Source organism: Microchirus variegatus (genome assembly GCF_963457635.1).
Source record: "Microchirus variegatus genome assembly, chromosome: 22".
NCBI lineage: Eukaryota > Metazoa > Chordata > Actinopteri > Pleuronectiformes > Soleidae > Microchirus > Microchirus variegatus.
Window position 1 is genome coordinate 1,151,330 of NC_139823.1, and position 14,182 is coordinate 1,165,511.

At 38.1% G+C, this 14,182-nt stretch overlaps 1 protein-coding gene across 1 annotated transcript; it reads right to left on the minus strand.

Annotated features, from left to right (window-relative positions):
- Positions 1 to 363: 363 nt before the first annotated feature.
- LOC310943360 (dnaJ homolog subfamily B member 13-like) lies at positions 364 to 12,454 on the minus strand (the record flags this gene model as incomplete). The annotated part of the gene is made up of 9 exons (XM_083908909.1): positions 364 to 462; positions 5,755 to 5,877; positions 5,975 to 6,051; positions 6,407 to 6,520; positions 6,695 to 6,808; positions 11,302 to 11,450; positions 11,569 to 11,730; positions 12,191 to 12,294; positions 12,387 to 12,454. 9 exons carry the CDS (start codon positions 12,452 to 12,454, stop codon positions 426 to 428), a joined length of 948 nt encoding a protein of 315 aa, XP_083765035.1. The 3' UTR covers positions 364 to 425.
- Positions 12,455 to 14,182: the final 1,728 nt, after the last annotated feature.

The window sequence follows — 14,182 nt, forward strand, 5'->3', positions numbered from 1 at the left end:
AAAAAGATAATCGTTTGACAAATTGAAATAGTAAGGTTACAATATGTTTCACTTTTGTAACACCTGTTTATATTTAGATAACTAGAAACTGGAGCATCAACAATGACAATTTCTAAATGTATTCAAAATAGAGAGAAAACTGTGATTCTATGACTGAATAGGTGAATGCAGCAAATGCATACATCTTAAAAGCAGAAGTGGTATGAATGAGTTAGAAGTTATGAACTACACAGAAGATTTTCCATGTGTACCATAGAACTTATTTCCAATATTATCTGAGCGGTTTAATGTCATTTTAAAATCTGTACGAACCATGATGGTGGCTTCATCCTTGATGGATGCCACATTGTGGTTCTTCTTACGGCCAACCACCCATTCTTCTCTCTTCTCATCAAACCTCTGAAGCTTCTTTTTCAGGCGCTGCTTCAGAGGCTGCTCTTTCTTGCAGTGAGAACACACCTTCTGGGCACAAAACAAAACCCCGTTGCAAAAAGGACAAGTCTTCCTTGTAGACCATCAGCTACTATTATAAATATATAAAAAGTACAAGTAGCTCCCTGACTAAAATCGACTATGCAAGTTATTACATTGCAAATGTTAAGAGGCCAGTAAGTCCAGTTTTTTTAGGGATAGTACATATAGGGAGGTGTGGTTCCTCCTTTTGGCCACTAGATGGCGTATCTGCTAATGTAAGCACTGCTCAGGTGTAAATAAGGCAATCATATATGTATGACAAAAGTTTCCTACATATATATATATATTATTCACCGTGAGAAATGCAATGTGTGGCGGGAGTACGTGACAAAAGCGTGACTGTGACGCTCAATGCGTGAGACTATATAAGATATCATGGCTATTTTTCCCTCACAAGTGAGAAGACCGTTTTCGTAGCCTTGCGTTTAATGATCGAACCATTGTTAATAATTTTTTAAATATGTAAACCATGTGAATAATGGCATAGTAAGACATCTCACAAAACACCTAGCAGACGATACAGGCACGCATCTTACCCATGGATGTATAATATAAACTGGATAGAGCTCCGCCCCTTCGCTTCCGTTCATTCCTATGAAGCTGCTCACCCAGCGCATATGCCAAAAAAGTTTTTGACTTCCGCGTTTATTTCTGGGTTATGGGGCCCATAGAGCATGCGCAGTAGTGTCACTACCATAATTCCTCTCGGCTATGTGAACGAGCCGTCCACGTTATCGACTTGTTCGGCGCGTACATGAACAGCGAAAGGCATGATGGGAGTACGCTAATGACGTGCGCTAGCGGATTTCATGAATACCGCCGTCACGTTAACTTCGGCTTTAAACCATGGATTTGTAAATAAATGCAAAACCAACGAAAGCGAAGTGAATATAGTAAACTGAAAAGTACAATGACGTAGTTAAAGATTAAAACAATCAATAAAATGGTTTATTTGTGTTAGGACCGTGACTATTACTTTATATGTGTTACAGGAGTCATGTTGTTTTTGTCGGTCACAGCTCCACAGTCCACACCGTCATCAGTGTCACGATGTCCAGGACTGAACACAGTGATAAAGTGCAGCATGTCAGTCTGCTCTCCTCAATGAACCCACAAAGCAGCTCGTTAATATGGAAGCGTATTGCATTCACTTGAAAAAAAAAAAAAAACAACTACTGTTTTTCTCAGTAATTAATTTTCTGTTTGATTTTTTAAATATTTTTTTTCCTGTTTTTCTGACTAATATTATTTCCCTGTTTTTCTGTCTAATTTTTTTTTCTGTTTTTCAGAGTAATTTTTTTTTCAGTTTTTCGTGCAAATTTTTATTCCCCCGTTTTTCAGAGTAATTTTTTTCAGAATTATCGAGAACTCTTGCTATGGTACACACGCCGCCAAAGGCAATTCCGGCGCCTCAGCTGCACACCGTGTGCATCCAATATTTTCATCAGTCTCCTGATCGTTTCTTGAGTCACCACATAGCCAGCCTGAATGCATCATCTTGTATCCATGGAGCATGCCATATCTGTCCAACTGATCCTGGAGAAAGATTGCTATGTCTAGGGTATGTCTACCCTAATGGGCTTTCCTTCTGAACAACCGCAAGGTCCTCAGGTGCCTGCGTTAAGTCGACAAACTAATGATAATACCATCTATCTGACTTAAAGACAGGACTATCTCCCAGTGTCTTAAACCCAGATCAAAGTAAAACTTGATTAAACTAAACAAGCTGTCCATGTTGTTATGAAAAAAATTACTCCGAAAAACAGAAAAAAAATTACTCCGAAAAACAGGGGGAAAAAAAATATGCACAAAAACAGAGAAAATTTTACTCCGAAAAACAGAAAAAAATTACTCCGCAAAACAGTGGGAAATTTTTTTGCACGAAAAACAGAAAAATAATTACACAGAAAAACAGGGAAAAAATATTAGTCAGAAAAACAGAAAAAGAATTATTCAAAAAATCAAACCGGAAATTAATTACTGAGAAAAACAGGAGTTTTTTTTTTTTCAAGTGAATGCAATACGCTTCCGTACTTTAAAACATCGATAATACGTTTGAAAATAAATGTTAATGAGCACCGAATAAACAACTAAAACCTGCTTTGTCATAAAATTTAAAAAATGTAAATGAAACCCCCTCATTGTCTTCATCTATTCACATTTCTCATGAAGTTTTCATGTCGTACGGTTCACTGACAGTAGCGCCGTTCCCGAGACGCCACATGACTGCGAGAAATAAGATTTGTCTGGACTTTTTATGGCCTTTAGGAATGTTTTTCAAACATGAAACTCCATGAACCAAAAATATAGAATATAAAGATTTATAAACGCCCGTGTCCATGTCTCGAGGTGTCCTGTGGACACTTTTACAGGCGTCTCTTTTACTATTGTTGTCAATGGGAAAATTGCTTTTTGGGCTCCATGGGATTTTTTGTTGCAGTACCCACAGTGGCCACCCTGCAAAAATTGTCTTCAAGGCAGAGGGGGCGGAGCTATATCCAGAGTTCTATCATATTATACATCCATGGTACTACCGCGTATTTGCATAAAATCAAACGTTATCCGGAATCGGTACTTGAACGCATCCTTGTAACATTATCCGAGTGGAAGAGTCGGCGATTTCCTAAGCTGACTTGAACGCAGCACTGCTCGCAAAGAGCATCCATCTCTGTTCGTCACATCTCTTGGAAGTGGGAGGTGACACCCTTTCCAGACTACTGTTACCAAGCTAGATCCATACATTTCTTTTGGTAAATGTGTTCATGTAGTACGGAGCCCCTAAAGCAGGGGTCACCAACGTGGTGCCCGCGGGCACCTGGTAGCCCGCAGGCAGACAATACGGTGCCCGCGGGCTCACTTCACTTCACCTCACTTGCATGTATCCGTATGATCGCTCAGTAAAATATCTTGGATATTGTTTATAAAAACTGATAATCGTTAGGAGTAAGCACTGGAATGAATGTGTATGAAGTTGAATGCATAATATTAATCATTTAAATGGTAAACAAATAAAAAAAAATGTTAATGTGGTAGCCCTCCATATTATTTTTTACCCTTAAGGTAGCTATCTACCTAGTTATCTAGCTATCTAGTTATCTCGCAAAGGTTTGCGTTATCTCGCAAACCTTTGCGAGATAACGCAAACTTTTGCGAGATAACGCAAACTTTGCGAGATAACGCAAAAAAAATTTTTTTTTCTCCATGTCCCTTTTTTTTTTTTTTCTCTATGTCCCTTTAGGGTCTCCGTTATGTAGGGACTGTATGTAGGAGTAAATGGAGCAGTGGGTGGGCACGGACACTGGGCTTCTGCATGATGATTGGAGGAACCAGTTTTTGATTGACGGTGTTGCAAAAACACACATGACAGCGAAGTGTTTTCTGCTTCAATCCTGCGTGGATTTTTCTTGCGAAGTCTGTAGACAAATAGCTGGTCACTTCGTGTCATTTGCTTGGCGATCTAACCCATTTCCATTCGTACATATATACTGTGAATAAAAACCCTATTATAGCATTTCAGCTATACATAATTATCGCGTTTCTTTGTTCTAGCTGTTTGTTTGGGCGAGGCTGCAAAATGCACATCTCAGCTTCAACATGCAAATTCAGGAATAGTGTAATAGGTTAATGTTCCCACATTAATTTCACAATCCCACAATCGCTCACCTTGGAAAATGCCTGTTCTGATTCAGTGACAGGATTACACCAATTATTCATGCAAGGTATCGTGGGACATAGGAATAAGGTGGTGTTCTTTCTTATTATTATTCTTGCAGAAATCACACAACTATTAACAATAGAATTCAAGAGAATTTAAGTGCATCTTCACTCCCCTTATTCTGCAGACAATTTTCCCTACCACTTTATATCAGTCTTTGGTGCAGGATTATGCACAAAAGTGATCACGTCTCCAGTCGATGTGGTCAAGACTGCCTTATAATTTTTTTATTTGCCTTATAAAGGATAACTGCATGGACAGGATTTTAAAAGACTAGAAAGGAAAATAAATGAAACATTTACAGAGAGTGAAGAGGAAAAAATTGTAAATTAAATGACAGGTCTGAATAACATTTTGTTTTTGTTTGTGTTTTTTAAGGTTTATGCCTTCTCTCCTGTGTCTGGGTTCGTGGAACGTGGTGATGTTCATGACATATGAGCAGCTGAAGCGAGCCATGATGGCATGTACATATTGGTAAATGCATGGTCTGTATTTATATAGCACTCTTCTAGTCTTGATGACAAGTCAAAGCTCCTTTCCAGCATATCAATGTGCAGTGCATGTTTCTTTCACACATCTTTTATACCCATTCACACACTGCCAGCACAACCGTCAGGAGAAACATTGGGGTTAAGTGTCTTGCCTAAGGACACAACATGTGGAGCCAGAAATTTTTTCAAAATGGATCCCACAGTGGGAAAAGTGCTGTCTGTGCATTTTTATGGAGACAACCAATATGTTGCATTGGGAAAATGATATCATTATCCCACCTCTGAATTGTCCTTGCATTCACTGTCACTTATCTTCGTTATCATCATCTTCCTTTTCCTGTGTTTGGGGATTGTCACCCTCAGCCTTAGTTCTGGCTTTCTTCATTCAGTTTATGTGATTGTATACATTGTAATATATACTAAAATAAAGCTTTATTTAAACAAGTTTGTACGCAGCATACATGCTGTATATGTGCATGCTCAATGTCCTCTTCTTTAAACACACTATCCAACATGTTAAAATAGCATTTTACAAAAAACATAAACAGCAGCAATTATAATCTGCTGATCAAATTACTCAACCAAGTAAGGTAGTCTGGCCCATCTGTGGGTCCTGACCCACATTTTTTGGAACCACTTCTGTACACCAAATCACATGATAAAAAAAACATGTAAAAAACCTGTTTTTCCAATCCCATATCAAAAATCCTTGACCAAATTTGTTCCCATTTCGATGGATGAAAATATATTCCAGAGTGTCACATTCATTATTTATTTACTCTCTTTCAACAATGCTGGTCATTCATTTGCCACATTGTCTGCCAAGTCATTGACAGCATGCTGGCTGAACAACATAACATGAACAGTGCATCACTTCCTTGTCCCTTATTTCTGCTACACAGGTCATCTGTTTCTGATTTCTTGTTTTACAACAGTTGGCATCAGTTATGTTTCCTCCTTCTAGATTCCTCTTGCCTGTATTATTCCTCTTTTTCCCTCCATTATCCCATTTCTAGGCCTCAATGCAGCAAGTTGTATACTGTACACTATCTCAGAGCTTTTTTGATCAGATACCTTTGCTCAGGGGTAAGTCTCTCAGGGAAGTGGATGTGAAAAATAATGATTAGGTTTCCTCTCTGTGAAGGATCCTGGGACAGGGGCATTCCCTCACCACTCACCAGTTTTCTGGACATTGGGCTGATGAAAAAAATAAAAAAGCAAAATACTGTATCACATACGTGCGTTATGTAAATGAGGCCATTTTGCTTTGGCCCCAGTGTGGGAAAGTACTTACTCCACAATGTCATTGATGGGGATGGTGAGTAGTCTGCCATCTAGTGTCTCCACATCCACAGAGAATCCAGTCAGGGCCTATGGGAAAGATTTTTTTTGCTTAATTGGTGAAGCTTGACTGTTAAAAAAACACACAGCAAACAGTAGCTAGCAGTGTTGCCTCGCAGCAAGAAGGTCGCTGGTTTAAATCCTGGTCTAACGAAGGGCCTTTCTGTGTGGAGTTTGCATGTTAATGAGGGTTCTCTCAATGAAGAGTCCTCCCACAGTCCAAAAACATTCAGTTAAGTGGACACTAAATTGACTGGAGATGTGAATGGTTGTTCCTCAGTTTGCCCTGTGATAGACTGTGACCTGTTCAGGGTGTACCCCGCTTTTCATGACCTTAATTTGGAGGATAAAGTGGTCGTAAAAAACATCTGTAACAATGACTCACCATCTCCAGAGAAACGTGGGCCTTGTAGATCAGGTCATTGTCTTGTCTTTTAAACAGAGGATGATTTTTCAGTCGTACTATGAACACAATATCTGCAGGGATGTTGTTTGGTCCCTATTGGTTAAATAAAGTAGTTGTGAATAAAGTTGTAAAGGAGAACACAAGGGCAGTTGGAGAAATATATGAGGACAGGTGGGGGGAGGACAAGAGAGAAAGAAGAATAAATGCACAACAGATCTGACTGGTTAATGTAAGTAATGACTAAAAATCTAGTGATGGTGCCTTTACCTGATCTCCCTCTTTGGAGAAAATAATTCTTGTGCCTTCTTTCAATCCAGGAATTATATCAATAGATTGAATTTTCTGTCTGATAATAGACGAGTGTGTATCCTCAGTCAATTCCTGTTAATTAAATGTGGCAAATGAAAAAAAAAAGTAAACAAGTAAATTCATGTCACTCAGTGGCCATACACATGATGACCTAAAGTTTTGTTGTTGTTGTATCAGCTATTTATCCACATAGAAACAGTGATTGGGGAGAACTGAAACTATTTATAAAAAAGCAAAAAAAAAAAAAAAGTAAAAGTGAAAATCTCAAAACGCTTCTGTGTTTTACGTGTATACAATACAATATATATACAACTTTGTGCCTCAACTAACTGACACGCACACTGGCAGGAAAGAACGTGGCTCATCCCATAGACTTATACGTCAACTTATACAGTAGGCAGCACATAAATCAGAAAACCTGTTTCTTCTCCGGTTGTCTTAATCATAAAAGTGAAGATTGTCGAAAACAATTGCAAAACAGTCGGCTAACAGGCTAATGGGAGAGCATTTTACCATTTCACTGCTATGTAATGCACTCACAGAGGGCGACACCCTCCCAACTAGGAGGAGAAAGAGAATTTTTTTCTTCAACAATTCCAAAGATCCTTAGTACTAATATTCCTTTCAGCCGTCTCTGCCAGCAAAGGTAGTTACTATCAGTGTTCTAGACATATTATCTGTCATCGTCCAATCAGAATCGCCAGATTCAAGTCACGTTTTATGGTTTCACCTCTTCTGGGCCGATTTGACTGACGAGGAGAATCGCCTGAAAATTCTCCCATTGACTCTCATGTTAAAAACTTTTTTTCCAAAAAACATACCCTCCAATGCATTTTTAATGAGGATTTATGTGCTTGCACTAACGTGCTTACGTCATATGTAAATTGAGCAAAGAGAGGAGGGGAGAACTTCTCTTCTCTTCACATTACGTTTCCCAATAAGTTGTTGGCCTCTCTGATGGCGGCTCAGTGAAGCTCACCGTTTTAAAAATACACAGAGGATTGTGCTCGTTTAACCTGTCCCACTAACTGATAAGTACACATAGTTTGTGCCACGGAGTTCACGCTTTCATACGTGTTAGCCGTTTATGGCTAGTAGCAGCGGACAGCAGTCATTTGAAGCTACGTTCGTTAGCTTGTTTGCTAACATTGTTGATGTTTGTATCGCTCAGGGTTTAACTGCAGGTTAAACTTCATGCAAATCAGACAATCGGACTGTTCTGTTCTGAAAGAGAGTGTTCTAAGATGCCTTTAGCAACACATGTAAATATCCAGTTCTGCACTTTCCTTTACACTTAATTAATAATTTAACTGCACTATCTTGTCATGTTTGTTGTATTTATCTGGTAAAAGTTGTGAAAGCTCTTGATCCTTGGTCAGTAAATAAATACTTGACTTAATATGCTGCCCCTGTCTTTATGTGGTTGCTGGACACATCCTGTGTCCTGTTTATCTATTTTACATCATTAGATTCATGTAAATAATATTTGTTTATCAAGTTGCCATCTAGTGGTCACAAGAAGGACTCACCTCACAACAAATTGATACTGTCTTGCTTTATGCACTTATGGGTCAACTTAATCATTATCAGAAAAAATTAACCCCCTGAAATTTTCTTCAGGAGCCACCACAGGCCAGAGCCATTACCTCTGTCAGCTATTGGAGCTCTATATGCTACTCTGGAAAAATAATGATATTTATAATACCGCCTCTCTTGCGCTGGCATTCACTCTTGGTTTCTTTCGGAGTCATCTTCCTCTTCTTGTGTTTGGAGATTGTTTTATCTGTTCACTTTATGTGTCATGATATGTCACATTAGTTAAGTGTCTTGTTTTTTTTCCCCTTCATGTTCAATGTCTTCTCTTCCTGTTTTATTTTATCACCCCTGTCTCTGGCTACGTTTACACTAGCACAGGTATTTTTAAAAACGGAGACTTTCCCCTGCGTTCGTGCCTTTTGATTACACACTAACGGCGATTTCACCTCTGAAAACGATTCTTTCTAAAAACTCCGGCAAAAGTGGAGATTTTTGCATGTAAATGGAGAAAAACCTAACCACTGAGCTACCACTCTTGAACAGAAGTACGAAGAACAATTTGGATGTATTGGCTCAACCAGAGACAGTTTGATATTGTACTCCTCACAGTCTCTGCAGTTATAACTTATCGATCACAAGTGGCTTTTCTCAGGCTCAACATTAGAACACAGATAAACTAAGCTGTCAGATATATTCAGAACCGTTTTTTAACGGTGATGTGTACTTCAGCGTGACAAATCGGAGGTGTGGCGTGAGACGTCAATCAAATGTGTGTGTCTCACAGCCAATGCGTGAGAGATCCGTACGCTATCACTGGTTACAACACTCGCTCACTGACCGTAGCGTTAATGCTGGTTGTAGTGTACACAGAAACATTAGGGACAGGAGGCAGAGGTTTGGGTTGGTGTGCCTTTGGTTGTCCCAATATCTCAAAGGATCCTGAGATCTTGGCATGTTGCCTTTGCCAGGTATCGCTGAACGTTTGAAATGATGACTGATTGTTTTGGCAGAGATGCATCCTGTTGACAGATGCTCTTCCTTTTAAACACAGTTTGGCGTGCCCGCCGATACTGCAGCTGTATCGGTCACGTGACTTTCTTAAAGCGATACGCGCACCGTCACAGGGCTTCACACTATGAGCTCCACACATGCCCGACCCATCACTATCTATTTGTGTATTGAACCTTGCCTGCCTTTTTTGACCTTGCCTTTTTGCCTCACATTTTTGTGCCTCTTCCGGATCTGGTTGACGTCTCGTGTACCGAACCGCTGACTGGTAATAAACTGTGATTATTGACTGAATCGTGTCCTGAATCCTGCACTTGAGTCCTTTGTTCAGCCTGGCACTAGTCCTTGCCATTATGATCATTTTTAATTTCTAAGCCAACTTGAGAATGTGCACTCTAGAGGGTGATAGATAAAACAATCTTTATTACCTTTAATAATTCATAGCTATTGAATCATATCAATATTTTCCAGCCTAAAATAACACTCCTGGTGTATTGTTACTGCCCAACTGTTATTTTCTTTCCGTAGTCCTTCTGGCTTGGTTATATATGTCTCTGTTTCTGTGATAGTATACATTGTAATGTACACTTATTCCAATAAAGCTGTATTAAGTTTGTAAGCAGCATACATGCTGTATATGTGTATGCTCAATGTCCTCTTCGCCAAACACACTATCAATTGTGTTAAAATGTTAAAATAAAATTTTTACAAAAACCATAAACAGCAGCAATTATAATCTGCTGATCAAATTACTCAACCAAGTTTGATAATGTTGTGTGTTGTGGCCTTAACAGTTTTTACAAACTTTATCAATAAAGCTTTATTTAACAAAACAAAAAAATGGTTGCACACAACTTTATGCATATGCTTAACCCTTAGATGCGCCTTCAAAAAAGTTACTTTAACACACCTAGAGCACCAAATGGTGCGCATGAAAGTACACAGCTATAAAAATTGTCTGTATTTTTGATTTTTTGGAGGTTTTAGACTAACATCTGTTCTTTCCATACATATAAAATGTTTTTTAACCCCTAAATCGCCAGGTTTTTTCATGATGAACCTCGATTTTATGTTTAAAAAAACTTGTATGTATTATTTTCAATATACTTCATACAAACTGGATTTTTTTTTGGTTTGTTGCAGCCTGGTATATGTGAAAGATTAGCAGAAAAAAATTGCATTACCTTTTTAGAATGTCAGATTGCATAAAATACTCAGTTAACACACCAATAGCACCAGAATGTGTTCATACATATACAAGCTATACAAATTGTGTACATTTGTACTTTTAATTTTTGATGAACTCACCCTCAAATTTCCCCCGACAGCCTAGGGTAGGCACTGCCTACCCTGACTGCATGTCACTGGTACTCATACACCCACGCAAAATTACCGCCATAGACATTGTGTGGGAGTGCCAAAAAAGAAGAATGAAGTAATCATGATGGAAATCTGTCAAGCACACAATTAAAGCCTTTTGCTTCAAATGATGTGAAGAAATTGATTCATGTTTTTTACTTTATATTTGAGCAGGTTCAAAAATAGTGATTTGAATGGGTTTCAACGAGCACATTTTGGTGCAAAGTTGTGTTAATGTGAGTATTTTAACGTTGATAACGTTAACGTTGTTTAGAATTGACAAAAAAAAAGTTCACATGAAAAACAGTTAAAGCACCCAAAAATACACAACCTGGCAAATGTTTAACAATATGCATGAAAAAATTTAAAAGTAAATGTCAAAAAAACAAAAAGGTGTCTAGGTGTGTTAAAGGGTTAATGTCTTCTGCTCTGATTTTGCTGTAGCAGTGCTACAACGCCACATAGGTCTGGCATATGTACTACAGAGATTATAGTCGTATTAGGGGATTTTGTGTGAAGACATTTCTTGAAATGATGAAATTATGAAATGTTTACGGAGAACTTTATCAAAATGACAAAACAAAATATATTTACATGGGATTTTTTTTTCTAATGCAACAACTGAGTAACAAAATCCATTAGTTGGTCTTTGTTGTTCTTACCCTGCGACATATCTTGATCCGTTTTGTGCATCCATGAAAGAGCTCCTCCAGGGACAAATAAAGGTCTCTCTCTACTGGAGGGTCTTGTGTCTTCACCACAACATGCTGGAGGCCACCAAACCTAAGTGGTGCTTCATTAGTGTGGAAGTCTAGCAATGTAAATTGTGCAATAATGCACAATAATGCAAATAAAATGTCAGATCAGTGTAATCGCCATTACATTTTAAAAATATTTTTTCTGTGTGGCTTTGATTCATATTTTCTTACCTGCAAATGGGTTGTCGCCTCCGAAAAATTGCCTGAATGTTTTGTCTGGTCGCCCATGGTAGGTATATTTAGATGACCAAGCTCCATCATTGCCAAACTCAAGTGGTATACCACCTTTTAGACCCTCCTCACCAAACTTGTCATAAGTGGCCTTTTTCTTAGCTGTAAAAATAAAATAAAATAAAGAGATGTTTTTGTGTACACATATGTGGAAGTCTACAGATTTACCCCTGAAATTGTCATCTTTATATAAAACAACAATGTTTTTGTGTCATAGTTTTCTTCATCTTAAATATGAGTGGTGGGTGACATTAACAAAAGATAGATTATGCTAATATATTTTCTGACAAATATTATATTAAATCAATCAAGACTAATAAAGTTTAATTTAATCTAATCTAATCAGGTCTGCAGTACTGTACCAGACAAAATATCTTCACTCCCTATGGTTTGTAAACGTTTTATGGTCCTCACAAAGATATATGAAAACACGCACCCACACACACCCCCCCCCCCCCCACACACACACACACACACACACACACGCACACACACGCGCACACACACGCACGCGCGCGCACACACGCACACACACACAGAGATAAAAGAGAGAACTACTCACGGTCGCTGAGAACATCGTAGGCTTCACTGAGCTGAGTGAACTTCTCGCTGCTTCCAGGTTTTCTGTTGCTGCTTGGATGAAACTTCAACGCAAGACGTCGATATCTACGGAAATGAAGAGAGCAGTGAAAATGTGAACAAGACTAAGAATCTTTCGTCAGACGGAATGCGTGTAGAAAAAAAGGAAAAGAACCGACGCTTTTTTTATATCTGCGTCTGTTGCGTCTCTGTTTAGTTCCAGCGTCTCATAATAATCCAAAGTCATTGTGTAATTAAAACCTCAGCATTTTGAGAGTCTGCTGTGTCGAGTTCAGTGTGGCTCAGTGTTTTCTTATTGTCTCCACATGATAGAAAAATTACGCCACACGTTCCTTTGATGTCGCGCGCCTGTTTTCTTCATATTCTGTTAATGGACAAATTCTATTTGCCTAAAGCCGTATTTATTTAGAGCGTGTCATTCACACGCAAAGCTATTCAAAGTGCTGTACAGAGGCAGATGATACAGTACAGACATTCGAATTGCATAATTACATTAAAACATTGGAAAATACAATAGATCAAGTCAAATAATACAAGTGTGATTTAAAAACATAATAAAAAATTAAATCAAACAGGCAAAGTATGTAGGGGTTAGAAAAGTTTTAATTAAAATACAAACATTGGAATAAAATTCTACAAACAGCTATGAAATGCCTTTGATATTTTGAAATTGATATAAAGTTCATGTGTGATGTATAAGTCATACAGTTATTTATTTGCACACACACACACCATTTATATTAGTGAATTCGACCTCTGCGTTTAACCTATTCTTATTACACAAAGTAGTAGTGAACACACACACACACAAACCGGGCAAAGAAGCAGTGGACAGCACTCATCTGCACCCAGCAAGAAATTCTGGTTGGGTACCTTGCTCAGGGGCACCCTAGTCCTTGACCTGCCCCGGGATTTGAATCTGTGACTCTCCAGTTACAAACCTTCAACTTGGCCATGGCTGCCACAAAAAACAAAAAACAAAACAAAAAAACAACAGTAAATACACATTACTTACTCATGTACATGTTGCATATTTATGGAAGTGTATTACTGTCACAGTGCAAATTTCCTTTCGGATCAGCATCACATTATAACATGATACTAGACTGTATAAATGTGATAATTAAATTGTATAAATGTGATATGTATCACGTTATAACGTGACACTATATCGTGGCAAGCTTGAGTTGCAGCAGGAAATGATGAGCAGAGAAAATTATGCTTGACAGGAAGTGCCTTTTATTGCGACACTCAGTATTGTGGAAGACACCACATTCAGTAACAACCCATTGTTGTTATGTTGTATAAACATAATACTATCACGTTATAACGTGATACTATATTGTATAAACGTGATAATTATATTGTATAAACATGATAATTATAATGTTGTTATGCACTGTGGAAGTATGAGCACACTCAGAAGAATCTTAAAAAGCATGGGGCTGTAAAAAATCAGTTGGATCCTCTGGAGGTGGCAGTGTTCCTTATTGTAAACCTTAATGGATACAAACTGCACCACCTTCAAGGATATGTTGTGACCCAAGTATAGTGAGACATCTGTTAAAATATCTTGACCCCCGTGCTGTGGAACAATGTTGAAGAAGGTGGCTGATGAGACGCCTGTACCCGTAAACAAGCCTAAGGATAACATAAACAGGCCCACAGTTCTCAACATATATTTAACTATCACTTTTATAAAATATTATTATCACATTATACGTGATACGTATCATGGTTATACAATATGCTGATTCAAAAAATATTTTTTAATTTTACTTTATACTGAAAATGAGGTTAGAAATTGGGATTTAATGTAAAGCAGAGGTATCCGAAAAATACAATTTAAGAAAGGAAAAAACGCTTTTGTATTGTTCATTCATTCATTGTTCAACAACATTATTGTTCATTTTTGCAAATTAACAACATTGATGAACAAATGATCAACTACCAC